Raw genomic sequence first — 22,379 nt, forward strand, 5'->3', positions numbered from 1 at the left:
TCTCCCAAGTGCTGGGATTAAAGGCATGTAATTATCTTACAGTTTAAGTCAATATTTGTCAATGTAACATAAACACCACCAAGTACAAACTCAAGCTATTACCCTTCCCTTCCTAAGTAAACCAGAGGTCAGGTCTGATGACTGTAAATCTGTTCAAATTCCTGCTACACATAGTGATGCCATTGCTGAGCTAGTCATCACCCTCGAGTTAAAAACAGCCCAAAGGAACCAACAGAAATCAACTTCAAACTTCATACAAACCTGTACATCTTCACAAGTCAGAAGCTGCGACACTTCCCTGTCAATCAGTGTGAAGGAACCAACAGGAGGGCCACTCAGATCCTCGGCATCACGAGCTTCTAAGAGAAAGCCTCTAAACTGTGGCCCTGACAAAGTGACTGAGCAACAGATAACAAGAGAGGTCAGGGTAAAAGATTTAGTAATATTCCAGGAAAGCATTTATAAGGAGCTCATTTAGTCGGAAAAGAGTGTATCTCGGCAAAAACACATAGGACAGAACTCACCCTGCAGAAAAATGTCTCAATTATGTTGCCTAGAGCACACATGCCATGTTTTGGGAGGCTTGGTTTGTTGTTGTTGTTGTTTGTTGTTGTTTTGGGTGGGTTGGTTGTTTATTCTACAGCACTAGGTATTGAACCTAAGGTCTCACACATGTTAGGCAACCCCTCCACCATGGAACTACATCTTCAACCCTCTTGTAGTTTTTATTTTGAAACAGAGTTTCAGTAAGTTACACAAGCTAGCCTTTAACTCATTCTGTATCACAGGCTGGCCTTGAACTTAAGATCATCTTGTTTCAGCCTACTGAGTATCTGGGATTATAGGCCTGTGCCTGTAGGCCCAGCACCATGAGATATTAATAACCATTCCATAAGAGGATATAAAAGCATGGGTGATGACTAGGTAATAGTCTATAGGAAAAATTAATTTAGAAAATTCTTGATAAAAAAACATGCTTTTTATTACAAATCGGACTACCTTTTAGTACTCTATTGTGAAGAGTAAAATTCTAAGAGACGTCTAAAGCACACAGTGTGTTCCATGTTTATTTCTTCATGTATCCTTTTTGTTAAGAACTCCTACTAACAAGCCAGGCAGTGGTGGTGCTCACCTTTAATTCCAGCACTCAGGAGGCAGAGGCAGGTGGATCTGTGAATTTGAGGCCAACCTGGTCTACAGAGCAAGTTACAGGACAGCCAGGGTGGTTACACAGAAAAACCCTATCTCAAAAAAACTAGCAAACAAAAAATCCTACTAACATTATGTATTTCTATAATTGCAAAATACAGCAATTTCAAATGCTATGACAGACATACTTTTTGGTTTTTTTGTTGGTGGTAGTGGGTTTTTTTGGTTTTTCAAGACATTATTTTTCTGTGGCTTTGGAGGCTGTCCTGGAACTAGTTCTTGTAAGCCAGGCTGGTCTCGAACTCACAGAGATCGGCCTACCACTGCCTCTGCCTCTGCCTGAGCCTCCTGAGTGCTGAGATTAAAGGTGTATGCCACCACTGCCCAGCTACTTTTTGTTTTTTCTGCGACAGAGTCTTGCTATATAGCCCAAGCTGCCTCAAATCCCCAATCCTTCCTCAGCCTCCAGAGTGCTGGAGTTAAGGCACATACCACCACACCTGTCTATAGAGAAACATAACACCCAGCCTACATTTTGCCAGAAGAATCAGGAACACATAAGAGATTGCTTTTTAAAATAGGGGTGAGGGTAAAACAATTTTCCCTGTTCAATTGAGTTAATAGTGTTCAAAATAACATTAGACAATGAATGCAATGCTAATATAATAAAACAAATATATTCCTTAGTATTCTAAAAAAAATTTTAAAAAAACTTATTTTGGACCTTGTTCTTAATAAGGAATAGATGCCACCTACATAATATAGACATCGGAAGTAAATAAAAAATGAAAGTAGATAATGCAAGTGAATGGATTAAAATGAAATTGTTTCATTCCAGTCACAGTAAAAACCCAACAAGTAGAAAAAGAGTCAAACTCAAAATGCAAATCCATATACCCAGCACAAGTACCTTGGATCTGGTCTCCAGGTTTGAACCTCATCTGACTCACTGTGATTTGGTGAACAGGCTCGGACTGTGGGCTGTGGCCATGTTGGGGGGTCATCCCAGCACAGGACATTGCTACTTTTCCATTGGGGTAACCAGCCACAGAACAAACGAGCACCGCAAACACCAGGGCACTGACGGTAAACTCGGGAGCTGCCATCTCCACATGAAGTTTAAGAGCTCTTCACCTGCAGATATAATTAAAATACAATGTGACAGCTTTTATAACATGGAGCTGAAATCCTACACAATTACCTGCTTTCAATGCTTGGTTCTCCAAATTCTCAAGCTACATAATAATAAAAGAGTGTGGTATGTGATCTAAATCTCAGCTTTATTATACGCCAACTGTAAGACTTCAGCAAGATTCTATTTCCCTACCTGAAAAATTAGTTACTTTATTTTAACAAGATGAAAATATAATCTGAAGTCCAAGAAGGGAGAGGATGAGCAATTTTATGAATATGATGAAGCCACGTATGGTGCCAGCACTCAGGAAGCAGAGGCAGGTGGATCTCTAAGAGACTGACAGCCTGGTCTACATAGCAAGTTCCAGACCAGCCAGAACTATAGTCAGACCTGTCTCTAAAGAAAAATAATATGCTGAAAACAGATGGTTCAATAAAAACAAAAGGTTTCATTCACTTCATCCTAAGAAGCTTAAAAGAACATTTCTTCTGGATTTTTGTTTGTTTTTTGATTTTTGAGATAGGGTTTCTCTGTGGAGCCCTGGTTGTCCTGGAACTCACTCTGTAGACTGGGCTGACCTTGAACTCAACAGAGATCCACCTGCCCCTGCCTCCCCAATGCTGGGATTAAAGGTGTGTGTCACCACCTTTATCTCTTCTGGATTGAACAGTCATCATCTGACTAAATTTCTGGGGTGACTTCTCACAACTTCCTATTAAACTAACGATAATGGCAGGTGTATCATTTAATTTGTAACATGAAAAACAGACAATGAACAGAAACACCTAGAATCCCAGACATTTCTGAATTAAGAAATGACTGCCAGCTAAATGCCACACAAATCTCTCCTTGGCTTCCTCTTCCCAGCTGTGGATTAGAAAACCAGCTATTCTATACCAACCCCATCCTCTTCTAGCCCAGATCCACAGTACTCCACAGGGCTAGAAGTTACTGGACAGGATCATGTTACATAGCACTGTGTGAGGTTAACTCTGTGGACGAGATGCAGACGGAAAAGCCCATAGGCAGCTCATTCTCCACAGGAATGGAACTTTCTATACCAGACACCTGTTCAGAAACCAGTATCTATTGGGGATACACACTTTATCTCAGGAGCTACCAAGTAGACAGCATAGGGTCCGAGAGTCCTGTGCACTCCTACCTTTCGTCAAACATCGGTTATACAGAATTCTTCTCTATAAAAATGATAAATGCGACCAATCATGAGCTTCAGAAAAAGTATGAGAAGCATCATGCTTCTAGGCAGACTTAGAACAGAAGTGTGACTTCGAACATGGCTAATGACTAGAGGAAGCAGAATATTAACAATGTAACTGGTACGTAAGCAGGGCAGTTGGAGATTTTTCAAAAGTCCTGGCTTCCAAAGCCTTCTGTTAGGAGCAAACCTGTTACTATGATTTTAGGGGGGAAAGCCCCCAGCTGCAGATACCCTAGCCTGTAGGGGTACCTGGAGTTGGGGTCTTTCCCCTAAAAGTATCCCATCCCAAAAGTCGAACTGAGAGCCTGGTCTACAGAGTGAGTCCCGGGACAGCCAGGGCTACATAGAGAAACCCTGTTGGGGGGGGGGGGGGGTCATAGGGAGCTGGAGAAATAGCTCAGTGGTTAAGAGCTCATATCGCTCTTGCAGAGGACCTGAATGCAATTCCCAGAACCCAAATTAGACAGCTCACAACTGCCTATAACTGCAGTTCCAAGAAGAGTCGATGCCTCTGGCTTCTGCCAGTGCCTGCATTCGCATGCCCACACACATCATTAAAAATAAAATGAATCTGTTTTAACCATGGCTGCCATTATGTATCATTACTCTTAGCTTCCATATCAGCAATTTACACTAATTTCTTCCAGACACTGCAGTGGTTAACAGCTGGGATTTTGCCAAACTTCTGCTTGAAACTTCTAGAATATTTCAGAAACTTCCTTCTTTCTAGTAACTCCACTCTCCCAGAAAACTTCCACACCAAAGAATAAATTGACTTCGATAGCTGAATCTTAAATGATAGGGAAATCAAAAACTGGGTCAAGTATTTCCACTTTCCCAGATTTAAAAAAAAAAATAAGTTCCAGACTTCATTTTCACAGCAGGAAAGGGGGTGCTGACTTTAAATTAACAATTGGAGTTATGACATTTTCAGAGAAGGTTCTGAAAACCCAAGCATGTAAATGGCCCAGTGAAGGCCAATCTGAGATCTAACTATTTAAGACAGTTGAAAAGATTTTTTAAAACCACAGTAGAGCTTGAATGAATAAATTCCAAATGAAGACACAGGCTGACAAAACCATGGGGGGGGGGTGCAGCTTGCATGCCACAGTCTAATCCTGATTTTCCCTCATTGTCAGCAAGTGGTTTTCCCATATCCCTTCCTGGTCTGGAATAATGATTGGGAGCAAGTAGCTCATTATATCTCTAGGGCTTTTGTCTGCAGCATTCCACATGGCTATCACAACCATCCTCTTCTCAAAACAAAATTAGGTGTTAGTGAAACTGTGCAAAATTGCCAGGTGAAATGGAAGCAAAACCCACTAATCCATCATTTCCTAGTATAACTCTGGTCTATCTATCCCAGTCATCACCCTCAACCTGTGCATGCATGGACTCTGCTTCTTATAAGAAACACACAAAGGACTTTTACTGATGCACAACATGAAGCTTAGGGAGCTTATAAAAATAAAACACTGGCAGACAAGGTGGCTCTCAGGAGGCAGAAGAAGGTGGATTTTCTGTGAGTTCAAGGCCAGTTTGGTCTACACAATGATTAGTGAGTCCTAGAACAACCAGGGCTAAATAGAGAGAACCTGACTCAAAAAAAAAAATATCGCCTAGGATGACACAGGAACAAACTGGATTCATTTAACATAACGTAAAGATATGGGAGAAAACATTAATAGAAATATTAACAATTTCTAAGAAGCATGGTGCCATGTGCCTTTAATCCAAGCACTTGGGAGGCAGAGGCAGGTGGATATCTATGAATTTGAAGCCAGCCTGGTCTTAGTACTCATTCTTCACAATATCCCAGTCTTGTGGGAGACAAAACTGTCCCAAATATGTACAGTAAGGCACTGAATATGATGCCAAATTCATAGAAAATGAGTGGTGAGAAAATGGCCTGACAGACTTTCCCAGGTCAAATCCTTAGGCAAATAAGGCATATGAAGGAACGATGATTTGGTTAAGTGGGATTTGAATAAGAACCACAGCAAAAGAATCACAGGAAGAAAGAAAAAAAGGTGTAAATAAACTTTAGGGCAAGATCGAAGGACAATCTAGCTAGAACAAAGGTCAAATGTCACAATCAGTCATTGCAAACATATTAGGGACCACGTGTGTAGCTCAACTGGTAAGAGTGCTTGCCTATCACATAGGAAACCCTGGGACTCCATCACTCACTGCATAAAGCCAGGTGTGATGGTGTACATCTGTAATCCCAGCACTCAGGATATAGATGCTGGCAGACTAGAAGTTCTAGGCTATCTTCAGCTACATTCTAAAGCCAGGTTCTACTACATGACTTTGGTCTCAAAAAGCAACACCCCCAAATTAAATCTGCCTTTTACACAAAGATATCCATTCCCATGAGTTTCTGTTTCTCTAGCTCGCTCTCCCTCTACCCACAATTACCTCCCTCCTCTCTCTCTCTCTCTGAGTGTGTGTGTGTGCCTGTGTGTATGTTTGTGTATGTGTTCAAATGTTTGTAGGCCATATGTACCTGCAGATATATGTCTTCCTGGTCAATTTCCTCCTTATATACCCAGGCAGAGTCACTTGAACCAGAGCTCACTGATTTGACTAGCCTAACTAGCTAGCTAGCTTGCTCCAAGGATCCCATCACTGCCTGAGATTCCCAGCAAGACACCACACCTGCCCAGAATTTATGTGACTGTCCAGAATCCAAACTAGGGACCTCATACTTCCACAGCAAATGCTTTACCTACTGTTGCATCTCTGCACCTCCATCTAGATCCCTGTGACTTTCAACCATGGTCCCTACCTTCCCATTTCTCACCCCAGTTTCTCACTGGCTTATCACCCCCATGTCCTTTGAGATGTTTCATATTTCCACTGTTCTAAACCCACATCTACGATCCTGAGACTCAAATGTCCCTTTGAATGACAGTAAGCTCAATTTGCTGAATGAGATGCACACCTTTTCCTCTGGCCTGGTTCTTGTGTCTGGTTGTTCTAGCCTGATTATGAGCTGTCAACATATTTCCAATTAGAAAGGCTTGAAATCTCAAACTCTCAGAATCTAATACCATTCATTTGCTCCCAGGCTTCTACCCATGTTGTGCAGAGCCCAACCCAAGTACTGGCCCTTCCCATCTTCTGCCATCTGTTTCCTGCTGCTGTTGCATCTGTCTGCTGTTTCCTCTGAAGCAGGAAATGTCCGAGGCCAATGAAGCACTCTCATTCCTCTATTCTGTATTAGTCAGGGTTCTCTAGAGTCACAGAACTCGTGGAATGAATATATGTATGCATGTATGGAACTTATTGGGATGACTTACAGGCTGCAGTCCAACTAACCCAACAGTGGTTAGTTGTGAATGGAAAGTCTAGTAGTTGCTCAGTCTCACAAGGCTGGGTATCTCCCCTGATCCTCTGTATATGCTCTGCAGACTCCAATGCCAGTGAAGAAATAGATGTGTTAGCAAGGCCAGGGCAAGCAGGCAAAGAACAAGAGCTTCCTTCTTTCACTGCCTTGCATTGGCTTCCAGCCAAGGGTGTGGCCCAGAATAGAGGTGAGTCTTCCCGCCTCAAGATCCGGATCAAAAGCCTGCATCTTCCAGCATCAAGATCCGGATCCCAGGTGTGCTCTCCATTTCTGGATTGTAGTTCTATCCAGATACAGCCAAGCTGACAACCAAGAACAACCACCACCCTAATCTTACTTTACACCACCAGATGGTTTTCTAAAGAGCAATTTCCATCAATACCTTTCCCCATTCATTACCTACTCAGACATTACCAACTAAGGGTGTCATTATTATCCATATCATGTTTCATACTTTTTAGCCTAATTCAATTTGTGAGGATATCTTTATTCTATACTATACTACATTATATTGATGATGTAACATGCACTAGGTCTTGAATAGTGTTCTTTTTTTTTCTATTCATATTCTGTCTTCTAACTGGGACCTCTTGTTTTCTTATCAATTTCTTACCTATATATAAAATCTATATATGAATTACACAGGGCCTGTGAAAAGATTCAGTTGATAAAGGCTCATGTCAGCAAGGCTGATGACCTAGCTCGATCCTCAGGACCTATGTGGTAGAAAGAAAATTAAAAGTTCTTTTAAAATGTATATATACACCAGGCAGTGGTGGCTCACGCCTTTAGTCACAGCACTCAGAGGCAGAGGCAGTGGATCTCTGTGAGTTCAAGGCCAGTCTGGCTTACAGAGTGAATTCCAGGACAGCCAGAGCTACACAAAGAATCCCTGTCTCAAAAAGCCAAAGGGTGTGGGAAAATATATATGTATATACATGTGTATCAATCAAATATAGATAAAACTCTCCATATACTATCTTATACATGGGGTGGGGGGTAACACACTATCATTTCATTTAAAATGCAAGAGATTCCTGACCTTTAGTCCCAGCACTCAGGAGGCAGAGACAGGCAGATCTCCTGAGTTCAAGTCCAGCCTGGTCTGGAGTTCCTGGACAGCCAGGGCTACACAGAGAAACCCTGTCTCAAGAATGCAAAAGTACAAAAAGTAATTAAGTAATAAAATGTAAAATACTAATAAATATCAGTATTACCAAGGATATAAAAAACTGGGCACTTATGAATACTACAGAGAGTAGGCTGACACAATATTTCCAAAGGAAATTTCACAGTAACCTAGTAAGCTAAAAATATGCTTAACCTCTGATAAGACCCCCACTTCTACAAATTCATCTATAGGGAAAAAACTCAATTACTCAAGGAATATTTAAAATAACAAAGCTTAAAAATAGTTTAAGAACAGATCTCTTCGAGTTTGAGGCCAGTCTTATCTACAAAGTGAATCCCAGGACAGGAAGAGCTGTTACATAAAGAAACCCTGTCTCAAAGAAATAAAAAATAGCAGGGCAGAGGTAGCACATGCCATTAATCCCAGCACTCAGGAGACAGAGGCAAGCAGATCTCTGTGAGTTCAAAGCCAGCATGGTCTACAAAGTGAGTTCCAGGATGGCCAGGGCTGTTACACAGAGAAACCGTGTCTCGAAAAACCAAAATAAATTTAAAAAAAATAAAGATAATGGAGAGCTTAAAATGCAAACTATGTCATATCTACAAAGACTACTATCTACCAAGGAGAAAGAATACAGCAAGAAGGCAGGTAGGACAGAACACGCCTGTGAAGCCAGCACTTAGGAGGTAGAGGTGGAAAAATCAGAAACTCAGGGTCATCCTTAGCTACATTGCAAATTTGAGGCCAGCCTAGGCTATATGATACTTATGATACTATCTCAAAAGCAAAAGAAAAGAATGAAATAGTTTCTAAAGACAATGACAACAACTAATTATTAAAGTGCTTCACAAGGATTAAACCAACTCACAAAACTCCTAAAACATACTTAAGCAAAAGCATGAGCAGGGTGGTGGTGGCACACACCTCTAATCCCAGCACTCCAGAGGCAGAGGCAGCAGGATCTCTGAGTTCAAGGCCAGCCTAGTCTACAGAGTAAATTCCAGGGCAGCCAGAGATACTCAGAGAAACTCTGTCTCAAAAACAAAACACATACACACACAAAAAAGCAAAGCACATTAATATTACATTAAGAAATGAAAACAAAGGAAACTGAAAATGCTACAGTGTACCAAACGTACATTGCTTAAAAGGAAAAAGAGAAGGAAAGATGCCATGCTTCTAACAGTTCTCAACCGTAGTCATTCACCCTTAGAATGCACAGAACAGGAAGTAAAGAGCATTTCCTCTTTTAAATGTCCCGTCTCAAATACAGACAGACAGAAATAGAGACATATATACATACACTCACATCTATGTGAATAAATATAGTAGTAAATATATATATGTATCTTTCAAGATCTAAAACAGTGCTATTTTATTGTTTTAGATAAGCATTGTTCATATTTGTCATTAAAATGTTACTTATGCTAATATGTGATTCTCAATTTTTTAATTTCAGTTTGGCTATTTCTTTTCTTTCTTTTTTTTTTTTTTTTTTGGAGGTTTTGTTTTTGTTTTTGAGACAGGATCTCACTCTGTAACCTGCACTGGCCTAAAACTTTCTATGTAGCCCATACTGGCTTCAAACTCAAAGCAATCCTCCTGCCTTAGCCTTCCAGGTGTTAAGATTGCAGAGGTAAGCCACCGTACCCAGTTCCAGTTTTTAATTACTAATATGACAAATCCCCCAGTTGACACAAGGCACATAAACAAAAGCTCTTTGACAGCTGCAATAATCTCCAATGAGAGCAAAGAAGGTCAGCTTGGGACCTGTTGCCAGAGTCAAGGCTATAAACTGGTGGGAAACAGTCCAGCTATAGCCCAACCAAAGCCACACTTAACTGAGAATTTCATGCACGCATATATAACGCTTGGATCAAATCTACCCAGTTTACTCCCTCCCCGTTTACTCCCTTCCAGTTCCTCTCTGTCTCCCCGACTGTTCCCTCCCAATTCCATGTGCTGCTTGTAAACACACTGAGTCCACTTAGTTCTGCCTGTTAGAGCATGGGTGTGGGACCACCTACAGAGGCAGGAGTAATTATATATTCAGGGACCACCCATCAGTAGCCAGGAACTTCTGAGCTAGGGGTGGGACTTCATAAACCCCTCCCTTCTCTGTGCTAGGATTTGGCCTAGCTTGATTTAAATACTCTTTATTCTGCTAAATGGATACGGTAATAAACTGTCCGTTAAGTTTTTATCTTTTTACCAACAAGAGTGTGCATCTCTCAACCCTCATCGGAGAAGCTTCTATTTGATTAATACAGATACCCACAGCTGGCCAGTCTGCAGAGAATAAAAGACCGTGGAGGGCTCAGCACTAAATGGGACATCTACATCTCACCACTTTCCCCAAAGATTCTGGGATCTGGAATATAACAAAGATTGTAAGAGCCAGGGGCGGTGGACTGTCCACGTCACAATAGCATTTGTCAGACATGACAGAGATGTTGTACACATAACTCACAGGGGCTGAGACTGCGTGCACAAGACAAACTTTCGTTTTGTTTTGTTTTGTTTGTTTGTTTGTTTGTTTTTCGTGGCAGGATCTCTCTGTTCCCTAGCTGTCCTGTAGCTCACTCTGTAGACCAGGCTGGCCTCAAACTCAGAGATTCGACTGCTTCTGCCTCCCCAATGCTGGGATTATAGGCATGTGCCACCATCACCCAGCATACATTTGTTTTGGGGGTTTTGGTTAGTTTTTTGTTTTTGTTTTCTAGACAGGGTTGCTCTGTGTAACAGTTTTGGCTGTCCTGGAACTTGCTTGGTAGAGCAGGCTGGCCTCGGACTCACTGAGATCTGCCTGCCTCTGCCTCCCAAGTACTGGAGTTAAAGGCGTGCGCCACCACCTCCTGGTCACACACTTGCTTCTAAACATCTGAACCAGCTGTAATTTGTATCTGGATAGCAGGAAAACTCAAAATGAAATCCATAACTCGGCTTCTCCTGAAAAATCAGGCCACCAGGTAACACTAAAGCCGTATTTTCACATTCCCACACGGACAGTACTAAAGAGCTGTCCTTTGCACCACGCAGAGGGGTTCTGCTCCCCAAAAAAGGCCACAAGCATTACCAGCCCAAGCTCCAGAGGCTCCATAATGGAGTTTCCCATCTCACATTAGGGCTCATCAAGCATCTATTATAATTCTATTCCTTACTAAATTCTCTGCAGTTTTGACAATTTATAGTTAAAAAAAAAACTAATGCAAAATCTGGGCAGTGGTGGCCCCTGCTTTATTTCTAGCACTAGGAGAGGCAAAGGCAGGCAGATCTCTGAGTTCAAGGTCAGCCTGGTCTACAGAGCAAGTTCCAGAACAGCCAGGACTATGGAGAGAAACCCTGTTTGTTTGTTTGTTTACTAATTTGCTTGTTTTGGGGGGGAACCTACTACAAAGTACAAATTATATAATTATTTGTACATTAAATTTATGACACGCCCCTTTAGTCCCATCACTCAGGAGGCAGAAGCAGACAGATCTCTTCAAGTTCTAGGATACCCAGGGCTACATAGAGGGACCTCTCAAAAAAAATAATAAATAAATTTTAAAAAAAGGAAAGAAGCCAGGTGGCGGTGTCGCACGCCTTTAATCCCAGCACTTGGGAGGCAGAGGCAGGCGGATCTCTGTGAGTTCAAGGCCAGGCTGGACCGACAGCCTCCAAAACAATACAGAGAAACCCTGTCTCGTAAAACCAAAAAAAAAAAAAAAAGGAAAATTGATCATACAGTGGTTGCATTTGTTCCCTATTTCCAAACACTGTTACTTTTACTTTTACTTTCTGTTTAAAAACATCTGCAACATTTTGCAGTGACTATTTGAAATGCCCTCAACTACTACGTCCTATGACACAAAACATAAAACTGCACAGACCTTGAAACCTCTGTTTAAACTAGCCCATTCATTTTTAAACTGCATTTTATTGGGGGAGGGGTATATGCTATGCCATGCAGGCAGAGGTCAGAGGACACCAGGAGGTCTGTTTTCTCCTTCCAGCATGTGGATCCTGGGGGGTTGAACTCTGGTCATCAGTTCTCTGAACCATCTCCCCTGCCCTGAACTGGCCAACCCACTTACCCAATGTCATCTAGCAGGGACACTGTTGTGACCCAGAGCAAAGTGTGTATTCTCATTCTCTTTTAGTCTTCTTATTCTTAGAGACAGCACCAGTAATACAAAGACTTTAATAAGAGTTAAGTAAAACATCTAACCAGGCATGGTGGCACACACTTGAGTGACAGCATTCAGAAGACAGAGGCAAATGGATCTCTGTGAGTTTTCAGCCAGTCTGGTCTACAGAAAGTTCCAGGCCAGCCAGGGCCACTTACTTAGTGACACCATAAGTCAGGTCTCCATCTAAAATAGTCTTGTTTTCTTAGAATCTCCTCTAATTGGGCTAGAGAAATGGTTCAGAAGTTAAGACCACCAGCTGCTCTTCCAAAGAACCCAGGTTCAATTCCCAGTATTCCCATGGCAACTCACAACTGTCTGTAACTCCAGCTCCAGGGGATCTGATAACTTCAAGAATACATACTTGCAGGCAAAACATCAATGCACATAAAATAAATTAAAATAAATCACTACAAGAAGACCTGATGGAAGTACTCTTCTCTTAGAAATATTACCATAGAACTTGTAACACATTTTTCTGCCGCAATTGGCAACGAAAGACATGCCTCAGTGCTTTTGTAAACTGAATTTCAATAGAGTCTGATGTTCCATGAACAATGAGGTGTGATACTAAACGTGGAGCAAAAAGGATACATTTGCCGACTAAACTAAGCGACTACCAAAAGGTTGCTGAAAACCGACCTCTAAAAATTCTAGCTCTGTAACCAAGAAGCCAACAGATAAATCCCACCTCTGAATTAGCAAAGTATAATAGATTCACTTTACCTTTTTTTTTTCTTCTATGAATTCAGGAAAGGAAGACTGTAGCTAAACGGAAAGTGTAAAGTTTAGCTGTGTTAAGAAACATTCCAGATGCCACATTTACTAGTTGAAAATTTCCCTTTGACCTTAAGCATCATAACAAAAATGGAAAGAAAAAAAAAAAAGAGGCTGCAGGGACTTAAAGAGAGAGGGGGAGGGGAAGAGGGAGAGAGAGGGCAAGTAACCTTCACATGGGCAATGAATGACATTAGGTTTAAATGTAAAAACCAAGTTGCCAGTTGTTCAATTTTTCTTACGGTGCACAAATAAAGTCGGTACTTTGCAGGCCCTCATACTTGGCTGCCCAAGCAACTACCCCTTTCTTGCGATTAGGACGGGTCACGAGGCAGGCGATCTTAAATGGTTAGGGAGATCAAGAAAACTCTGCAGGCGAGCGCAGCGCCCATCCCGCCTCCTGACTGCCCCTGCCGGCGCAGGTGCCGACACTCGCCGCTGTCGCTCAGCTCGCTTCAATTTTTATACGCTTTGCCAAGAGTCTTGACACAGAAAACTAAACAGAGCGGGGCTCTTACCTCGAGCAGAAGCAGCCTGATCGACTTCCGCTTTGGCTCCAGCCGGTACCGCCGAGCAGCAGCTGGGCGGAGCCAGTTTACTGAGTAACACACCGGGAAGGCTGGCAGCCCGATTGCCAAGCTGCACAACCTGATTTCCAAGCACAGGACAGCTTTTAGAACTACGTATCTGAAGCTAAAGGGGTTCTGTCTCCAAAAGAGAGGGGGGGGAGGGGGAGGGGAGGAGAGAGGAAGGGGGAGAGAGAGAGAGAGAGAGAGAGAGAGAGAGAGAGAGAGAGAGAGAGAGAGAGAGAGAGAGAGAGACAGAGAGAGAGAGAGAGAGAGAGAGAGAGAGAGAGAGAGAGAGAGAGAGAGAGAGAGAGAGAGAGAGAGAGAGAGAGAGAGAGAGAGAGAGAGAGAGAGAGAAAGTCTTTAGGGTTTTACTCACTAGTACAGTAATTGTTGCACTGAGGAAATTTCACCTTTTTTGTTTTTGTCTACAAATGTCTTTGAATACAATCTGTTGTCTATAACATAAAAGACAAGCGAGGCAGCAAAATTCAGAAAAAAAAAATAGGATACCCGGTTCCACTAGAATTTCATTTTGAAGCGTTTGAGTATTGAACTATGCGATACCAGAGACATGCTAATTGTGTGTATGTGTTTGTGTGTTTTGAATATGGACTTCAAATTTACCGTGAATATTTACAGAGCCCTGCTCGGGTTTGCTATGTTCCAGCCAGGGTTTCTAGAGTTTCTCTGTGTAACTGCTCTAGCCAGCCTGGAAATCTCTCTAGACAAGGCTGACCTCGAACTCTCAGAAATCCGTCAGCCTCTGGAATTAAAGGTGTGCACCACGCCCGGCTTCAGCGTCCCCACCCCACCCCACCCCCTTCACTCTAGCAGCACTCCACAAAAAGTTTTTCAGTCACCTCCAAAAAGTTGTAAAGGAATCAAAGTGCACGAATTATAAGATATGATAGAACCCTTTTGGGGGGGGGGTGTCGAAACAGGGTTTCTCTATGTAGCATTGGAACCTGTCCTGGAACTCCCTTTTGTAGACCAGGATGACCTCAAACTCACAGAGATCCGCCTGCTTCTGCCTCCCAAGTGCTGGAATTAAATGCATTTACCACTGCCGCCCTGTGTGACAAAACTCTTTTACTCTGAAAAATGTTACCTGAAATGCATGGGAATTTTTTCTTCCATTTCCTCTTAAGTCTTTAGCCTTATTATTATTTTGCAAAAGAAAATGTTCAGGGCTAAGGAAACGAACTGTATTTGAAAATGTTAACCACGCCACGTTCCAACTTGACTAACCTGTGCAGACTGGGGAAAAGGATTATGAGGCATGCTTTGACCTGTGGTTACCAGTTGCTCAACACCAGTAAATTCTCTAAATCCATTTGAACAGAGAAGAGAGGGGAAAGAACACCCATCTCTAAACTAGTAACAATTAGCAAACGCTCCACCCCCACATTCCACCCCAGTCCCACCCCCACCCCCACTGCAGCCACGCCCCCAGGAGATTAAAGAGAGGCTTTAAGTACAGAGAATCCAGATCTTGTTTCCCAAGCGAAAGCATCTTAGAGCATTAAAATGTTTCAACTAAGTCATTTGAGTTTCAATTCAAAGCCACAGTGTTGGGGTCCGATCCATGCCCCAACAAGCCACTTTCGGCCATCCATCCTCAAGAAGCCAACTTTAAAAGTCAAACTAATAAAGCAAAAGGAAAGAAGAAATTTACTTAATGTAGTTGACTATATAGGGAAGAGGAACAAAGACGTCTGGACACACACACACACACACACACACACACACACACACACACACACACACAGTCTGTCCTCCCTGTGTGACAAAGGATAGGGTTCGAATAGAAGGCGGTTGGGTCAAGATGTGGTTCAGGACCCACCACTGTCTCAGCTCCAGGTCTGTCTCTCGAAAGGTCATCTGGAAAACTCTTAATCTTTCTCTAGAAGACAAATTCCTGGAGACCACCAGAGCTTCAACTGTTTCCTGGAGAGATTCTAATTTCAATAGTCTGATCGCCAAATAGTAGAGCACAAATGTCCCCTTAGATGTTTCATTCCAGCCAGAGAGACTGGACAGTGACTTAGCTGTCCTCAGCTGTAATTAGACCTGCCATGTTCACTTTGCATGCTAAAAGTCTATTGTAATACTTTCAATAACTTACCGCACTCAATAACTCTCTTACATAACAAAGCACTCTATGGAAGTTGTTGCGTGAACTGAATGAGGAGGCTAGCCTTTTCCAAAGACACCCTCCAGAGGTCTAAGGCTTCCCTCCAAGTTCACAACTGTATTCCTCTTATCACCCGCCCCCATCTGTTCACCTCTGCAGCCTGCTTCTTCTTCAACTACTATCAGTTGCTACAGAAGAGGCCAAGTTTATTTAAAATGTCCAGTGGAGCCTGAAATCTAAGACACTGGAAGTTACTTACCGGAGTCACTCACAAGACTCTAAATCTGAGTTTCCTAATCTACTTTCAGGACTCTTTTACAACTCTTAGCTTGCCTTCCATCCCTTCCTTTGACTACTGAGACAAAGGACCCCAAGAAATTACAGAGTTCTCACAGGAAACTTCTCCAAAGAAAAGAAGAGGTGGGGACAGCCAGAGGAGGAACTTGTCTCTAGGAAAGATTTGCAAGTTGTCCTTGTAGTCTTGCAGGACAGAATGAAAACCAGACAGTAGCAAATGGGTCCACACCTTAGCCCAAGCTGCTTAGTTATGTATATCTCTTGACTTCGATTTAAACTTTCCCTTTGCAAGAAATAACAAATATGAGGGGTTTATTTTTATCAAATGCTATAAAATGTTATTTAGGACAGTGATAAAATCTTTTTGTTTCTCTCACCTAGTAAGACTTTTATGCAGATATTTTAATCCTCCCCACCTAGCAAAACCTTTGTTTACACAAAACCCACTGCCTGAAGAAGTGACTTTTTCTCCTTGGAGCAGTGAGCCCCTTTCCCTTACTCCTTCATTTCCTGTATGCCAATTTTTTTCAGACTAGTCAATTGAATACAATTGTGAGTTCAGACCCCAGCCAATCTGAAGATCAAACTCATTCTCTTGATCAAGAGAAAAGCTTGTCTTGTCCATAAAATTTAGTTGAAATGGTGGTCTGTTTCTTTGCAACCCTGAACTATTTATAAAACCCTCTTGCTAAGACCCCAAAGATGCACTTGGAGAGATCCCTGGGTATCTCCTCCTCTTCCCAACATTGCCACATCAAGTAAATCTTTCTGCTGTTCGCTGTTAATTTGACTCTTCTAATTGATATGTTGAGAGTGAATAAGCAAATGTGACTTTGGAAGAGGCAGAGCCTGTGACCCTAAATCTGGTCACAACCTCAAAGACACATTTGCTTATTGGGCAACATGTGTCAGTGCTTTTGTAGAGAAAATGAAAACAGGCCAGCAAAATGGCTCAGCTGGTAAAGGTATCTGCCACAAAACCTACTGACCTGAGTTCAATCGGAAGACCCAAACGGGGGCACCGTGGAGCATATACACAAACACTAACACCTGCATACAAAATAATAAATAAAAATATTAGGCAAATATATGAATGTTTGTTTATAAATTCATACATAAGAGATAATTTACGATATGTCCTGAAAGAGAAAATAGAAATTACTCAAGTAAGTCAGGAACCCCAAAGCAACACATTACAAGAATGTCCTTCCTGGAATGACAGAAGAAAGTTCTAGTTCCCGGCTTCTTATCACCTCTTACCCTTGCCTGGAAGCCATACCTAAGGTGGGACTAGAACTGAGAGAAGGCACCACAGTTTCTGCCACAAGTCCTTAATAAAGCCCCAGACGGGCAGCATGATGGCATCCCATCCCAAGGACCTCCTTCTGCTCTCTGTCTTTAGCTCCAACCTGAGAATCTATGATAAACGTCTCATTTAAACTCTGCCTCTGAGCACCTGAATTTCATTCCTTGATTCCAGAGACAATCACCAGGAAGCCACTGGCTCTCAGCTGCAAGGGCCATCGAGTTTTCTGGAACCTTAGTCCTCAAACAAAGTTTACCAAAGAGTGGAGAAAGACTCTGTCTAAGTTAAATGCACTCCAAAATTTTCCATATTACAAGCTAAGAATATTCCTTCGTTTGTTTAGTTGGTTTTTTTAACATATAAACAAATATCTTATTGTAAAGTAAGTAAAAATGTAGTGAAAAGTAAAAATGTAGCGGGGAAAAAAATATTGGCAAGGGACAAAAATTTAGTTCAGAGAACTTTAACTGACTTTGTCCTCAATTCCAGAATCAGGCAAACTTTGCTCATTAATCCTAACAGAGGCAGGTGAATCTCTGTGAGTTCCAGGCTAGCCTGGTCTACACAGTGAGTGCCAGAACACCCAAATCTACACAGACCTTATCTCAAAAACATCATCATCATCAGAAATGAATGCAAACGGCAGATGAGGGCTAGGTGTGTCGCTAAGTGGTACAACCCGTGCTGGGCATGTGCTAGAATTAGTGCCCAGCACCAAGACAATTAAAAAGACAAAGGAATAGTGAAAAGGGCGTGAGACCGTCTTTGGCAAATCACTTATCCTCTGCTTTTCTTTTTGTTGTTGTTTGGCTGGGTCTTTTGGTTTCATTTGTTTGTGTTTTAGTTATTTGCTTTGCTTTGTTTTGTTTGACACAGGGTTTTACTATATAGCTCTGGCTGTCCTGGAACCCTCTATGTAGCCCAGGCTAGCCTCAAATTCAAAGAGCTCTGCCTGCCTCTGACTCTCAAGTGCTGTGATTAAAGGTGTGCACAACTACATCTGGCTTTTCTTCAGGTTTTTTGGTTTGTTTTTGTTTGTTTGTTTTTGTAACTCAAGGGTAGAGATGGGGCCTGCAAGCAGAACTGCGTATGTCTGAAGCCCTCAGTGTTCTTGAGATTTCATTGTTGCTGTTGTTCATTTGTTTCGGTTGGGTCTTGCTGCTGTTTCTTGTTCTTTTCTTTTTAGTTTGTTTTGTTTTTTGTTGTTGTTTGGTTAATTCCAGGCATGTAGTTTAGGTGCTGTGGTTGATTTTGATTTTGATTTTTTCTTTCAAATGCCAAATTCTGAATTCAGATTTCTTGTGCACAGAAAGAGATAGATAACAAATAAGAAAAAAGCTGGGCATTGGTGGCGCATGCCTTTAATCCCAGCACTCGGAAGGCAGAGGCAAGCGGATCTCTGTGAGTTCGAGGCCAGCCTAGTCTACAGAGCAAGTTCCAGGATAGCCTCCAAAACAATAGAGAAACCCTGTCTTGGGAAAAAAATAAGAAGAAGAAGAAAAAGAGATATGAGTGCCCTCTGGTCCCTGCCCTGTGCTTGAAGTGACTGGGGGCCCTGCTCTGAGACCCAACTCCCAGCATCCCCCTGCTTCCATCTCCCTGGGCATGCTCTACTCCTACAGTGGACCTGTCCTGCCAGAAAGGACCACCCTGTGTCTTGTCACACCTGAGTCTTCAGCGCCCTCCAGCCCCTGCCCTGTGCTAGAATCTTTAGCCCCCTCCAGCGCCCTTCCTGAGCTTGAGTCTTCAGTCCCCTCTGGTCTCCTCCCTCTGCTTGAAAGTGTCTCAGACCCACCTGCACCCATCGTAAGACCCATCGGAGAATTGGAACTGCTTAAACGCACTGGAAGAGATCTTTAGACCCAAACCCACCAGGAGAGGAAGAGACCCCATGAGCTCCCACTGAAAGAAGGGATGGGAAGATGGCAATATAAAAACACAACCAACAACAGAAGAACCAGTATGACACCAAAAGAGTCTAGAAATTCTACACCAGCAAGACCTGAACATACCAACACAGATGAAACAGAAAAGAATGACCTTCAAAACAACCTCATGAAAGTGGTAAAGGCCCTCAAAGAGGATATGAGAAAATCCCCTAAAGAAATAGAAGAAGCAGGTGGTGGTGGCACACGCCTTTAATCCCAGCACTCCAGAGGCAGAGGAAGGTGGATCTCTGTGAGTTTGAGACCAGCCTGGTCTACAAGAGCTAGTTCCTGGACAGCCTCCCAAGCCACAGAGAAACCCTGTCTCAGAAAAAAAAATGGAAAAAAAGGAAGAAAACACAAAACAAAAAATGCAAGAAAAGCCACAGAGAAACCCTGTCTCAAAAAACAAACAAACAAAAAAAAAGAACATTAAAATCAGCAAACGAAAAAGGCCAAGTAACATATAAAGACAAACCTATCAGAATTATACCTGCCTTCTCCATGGAAACTATGAAAGCCAGAAGGTCCTGGATAGATGTTCTACAAACACTAAGAGACCATAGATTCCAGTCCAGACTACTATTCCCAGCAAAACTCTCAATAACTATAGATGGAGAAAACAAGATATTCCATGACAAAACCAGATTTATCCACACATCCAGGCCTACAGAAAGTTCTAGAAGGAAAACTCCAACCCAAGGAAGTTAACTACACTCAAAATAACATGGGCAATAGATAACTTACTTTACCAGAAGTCAGAAATAGGGGAAAAACTCACACAGAAGACCACTGCCAAAAATGGATACAATGCAAGCAAGACTCAACAATGGATGGTCATTAATATTCCTGAATATCAATGGTGTTAACTCACCTATAAAAAGACACAGGCTAACAGAACAAATACAAAGACAGAATGCATCCTTCTGCTGCATACAAGAAATACACCTCAATTTCAAAGACAGACGTTACCTCAAGGTTAAGGGTTGGGAAAAGATTTTCCAATCAAATGGATGTAAAAAGCAAGCAGGTGTAGCTATCCTAATATCTAACAAAATAGACTTCAAACTAAAATTAATCAAAAGAGATGAAGAAGGTCATTTCATATTCATCACAGGAAAAATCCATCAGGATGAAGTCTCAATTCTGAACATATATGCCCCAAATATAAATATTGCTAGAACTCAAATCACACATTAAACCCCACACACTTATAGTGGGAGACTTCAACACTCCACTCTCACCACTGAACAGGTCCACCAGACAGAAACTTAACAAAGAAACAATGAAACTAACAGAAGTTATGACCCAATTGAGTTTAACACACATCTATAGAACATTCCACCAAAACAAAAAAGAATATACCTTCTTTTCAGCACCACATGGAACCTTCTCTAAAATTGACCACATACTTGGCAATAAAGCAAACCTCAACAGGTACCAAAAAAATTGGAATAACCCCCTGTATCTTGTCGGACCACCATGGCTTAAAAATAGAATTCAATGTCAACACAAATTGCAGAAACTTCACAAATTCATGGAAATTGAACAATGAATGCTCAATTGTATTACCCCTGGATAAAGGAAGAAATAAAGAAAGAAATCAAAGACTTCCTATAATTCAATGAAAATGAAGGCACTACATACAGAAACCTTTGGGATACTTTGAAAGCAGTTCTAAAAGGAAAATTCATAGCACTAAGTGCCCACATGAAGAAACTGGAAAATAGCCACACAAGAAAATTAACAGAGCCGGGCGGTGGTGGCACACGCCTTTAATCCCAGCACTCGGGAGGCAGAGGCAGGCGGATCTCTGTGAGTTCGAAGCCGGGTTGGACCGATAGCCTCCAAAACAATACAGAGAAACCCTGTCTTGTAAAAACCAAAAAAAAAAAAAAGAAAGAAAAGAAAAGAAAATTAACAGAACACCTGAAAGCTCTAGAATAAAAAGAAGAAAAGTCACCTGGGAGGAGTAGACATCAGGAAATAATCAAATTGAGAGCTGAAATCAACAAAGTAGAAACAAGGAAAACAATACAAAGAATCAATGAAGCAAAGAGTTAGTTCTTTGAGAAAATCAACAAGATAAACAAACCTTTATCCAACCCAACCAAAAGACAGAGAACATGCTAATTAACAAAATCAGAAATGAAAAAGGGGACATAACACTTAAAAAATTATCCAAAAATCAACAGCCTATAGAAGATAGTCTTAGTGACTAAGAGCGGGAGGATTTGGAGGAAGAGGCAGCTAAATATCATGATCCAGACTGCCCTGTATTAGCAGAATATCAGCCTTCACCTTATATGCCTCCTCCAACAGTCCCCTCTCTGGCTTGCCCAGTTTTAAACCCTCAAAAAGAGCTACAGAACAAAATTCAATATCTTAAAGAACAGATTCGATTAGAAACAGAACATCAAGACCTGATTACCCAGCTAGAGAGTCTGAAAACAGGCAAGTCTACCAACACCTCTCAGAAAGGTGTTGCCAAGCCACCTCTCAGGGGGGCTGCCCTTAAGACACCTCTCAGCCACCAACATCAGACAGAGTCAGAGAATATTACTGCTTTTCCAGTAACTGAGACAACAGATGCACAAGGCACTGCCTGGCGACATCATGCAGATTTTGATTTTAATGTAATCAAAGAAGTCAAAACTGCAGTCTCTCAATATGGGGCTACAGCTCCTTATACCACTGCCATCATAGAATCTATGGCAAACAATTGGCTTACTCCATCCGACTGGAGCACTTTAACTAGAGCAACCTTGGCAGGGGGAGATTATCTTTTATGGAAGTCAGAATTTGCAGAAGCTTGTAAAGAAACTGCAAAAAGAAATGCCCAAGCAGGCAATAACTGGAATGCAGATATGTTAAAGGGTGAAGGAAATTATGAGGCAGAGGATGTTCAAATGCAATATGAACCTGAACTATTTGCCCAAATTCAAACAGCTGCCACTAAAGCCTGCTAAAGGGGACATGAGCTCTTCCCTTACTAAGATCAAACAAGGGCCTGATGAGTCTTTTTCAGACTTTGTCCACCGCTTGCTAACAGCAGCAGGTAGGATTTTTGGAAATGCTGTTTCAGGCACCGACTTTGCTAAACAATTGGCTTTTGGAAATGCTAATTCTGCATGCCAAGTAGCTATTCGACCATATCATAAAAAAAACAGACCTTTCTGGCTACATTCGCCTCTGTGCTGAGATAGGTGCAGCTT

General features: G+C 41.9%; 1 protein-coding gene across 3 annotated transcripts in view; it reads right to left on the reverse strand.

Moving 5' to 3' along the window:
* Window positions 1-22,379, reverse strand: part of Frrs1 (ferric chelate reductase 1) — a 66,503-nt gene that overhangs the window by 23,980 nt on the left and 20,144 nt on the right. The window contains exons 1-4 of one of the 3 annotated variants that reach the window (XM_021231219.2): window positions 13,452-13,494; window positions 12,883-12,924; window positions 2,060-2,283; window positions 262-398 (exon numbers count right to left, since the gene is read on the reverse strand). In XM_021231219.2, the coding sequence (XP_021086878.1) occupies window positions 262-398; window positions 2,060-2,255 (333 nt within the window). In that variant the 5' untranslated portion in view covers window positions 2,256-2,283; window positions 12,883-12,924; window positions 13,452-13,494. Of the gene's footprint in view, window positions 1-261; window positions 399-2,059; window positions 2,284-12,882; window positions 12,925-13,451; window positions 13,561-16,922; window positions 16,984-22,379 lie in introns of those variants that run through there. The other 2 variants (XM_040751976.1, XM_013118419.3) reach the window with 2 other exon arrangements.

Source organism: Mesocricetus auratus, unplaced genomic scaffold (assembly GCF_017639785.1).
Source record: "Mesocricetus auratus isolate SY011 unplaced genomic scaffold, BCM_Maur_2.0 Super-Scaffold_100009, whole genome shotgun sequence".
NCBI lineage: Eukaryota > Metazoa > Chordata > Mammalia > Rodentia > Cricetidae > Mesocricetus > Mesocricetus auratus.